General features: G+C 52.7%; 1 protein-coding gene across 1 annotated transcript in view; it reads left to right on the top strand.

Annotated features, from left to right (window-relative positions):
* Nucleotides 1-356: 356 nt before the first annotated feature.
* The window catches only part of LOC123155478 (transmembrane 9 superfamily member 7), a gene marked incomplete in the record, with an annotated part of 5,601 nt that continues 5,414 nt past the window's right edge, over nt 357-543 (top strand). Inside the window, 1 exon segment of the mRNA XM_044573652.1 lies at nt 357-543. Coding sequence (XP_044429587.1) covers nt 447-543 — 97 coding nt within the window.

Raw genomic sequence — 543 nt, 5'->3', positions numbered from 1 at the left:
GTGCCACCTAATACGTACAGTAAAGAATAAAGAAAGTCTTTGACGACTGACGAGCTTATAAAGCTCAAAGAAGGTGAAGTGTCTTCCAACAAATGTACCTAAAAAGTTTCTCAAAAAAAATAATAATGTACCTAAAACTTTCTTTCCGGCGACTCCAAAATGATGAAAATGATTTGAGGTTGACGGGAGCCATCCAGTGTAGGTCGGAATAAGACGGCTCCTCTGTCGGTCGGTGGGGTTTCTATTTTGAATTTTGTTCCACACGACCCATACGATACGTAATCCCTTTCCTTTCATTACGTCGACGAATCACGGCCGTTTATTGGCCTCATTGCACCCTTCCCGTAGGCCGTCGTAGCTCGGAGTTCCCCACCACCAGGGCAGGCACCACCACCCCACCCCATATTTCTCTTCTCGGCACACTACTCCCCCACTTCTCCCCCGACATGGCGATCGCCGGCGGCCCGCGCGGCCGCCTCCTCCTCCTCCCCCTCTTCCTCGTCGCCGCCGCCGTATGCCTCGTCTCCACCCCCGCCCGCGCCT

This window comes from Triticum aestivum, chromosome 7B (genome assembly GCF_018294505.1).
Source record: "Triticum aestivum cultivar Chinese Spring chromosome 7B, IWGSC CS RefSeq v2.1, whole genome shotgun sequence".
Classification (NCBI taxonomy): Eukaryota; Viridiplantae; Streptophyta; class Magnoliopsida; order Poales; family Poaceae; genus Triticum; species Triticum aestivum.
This window is presented reverse-complemented; position numbering and strand designations above follow the sequence as displayed.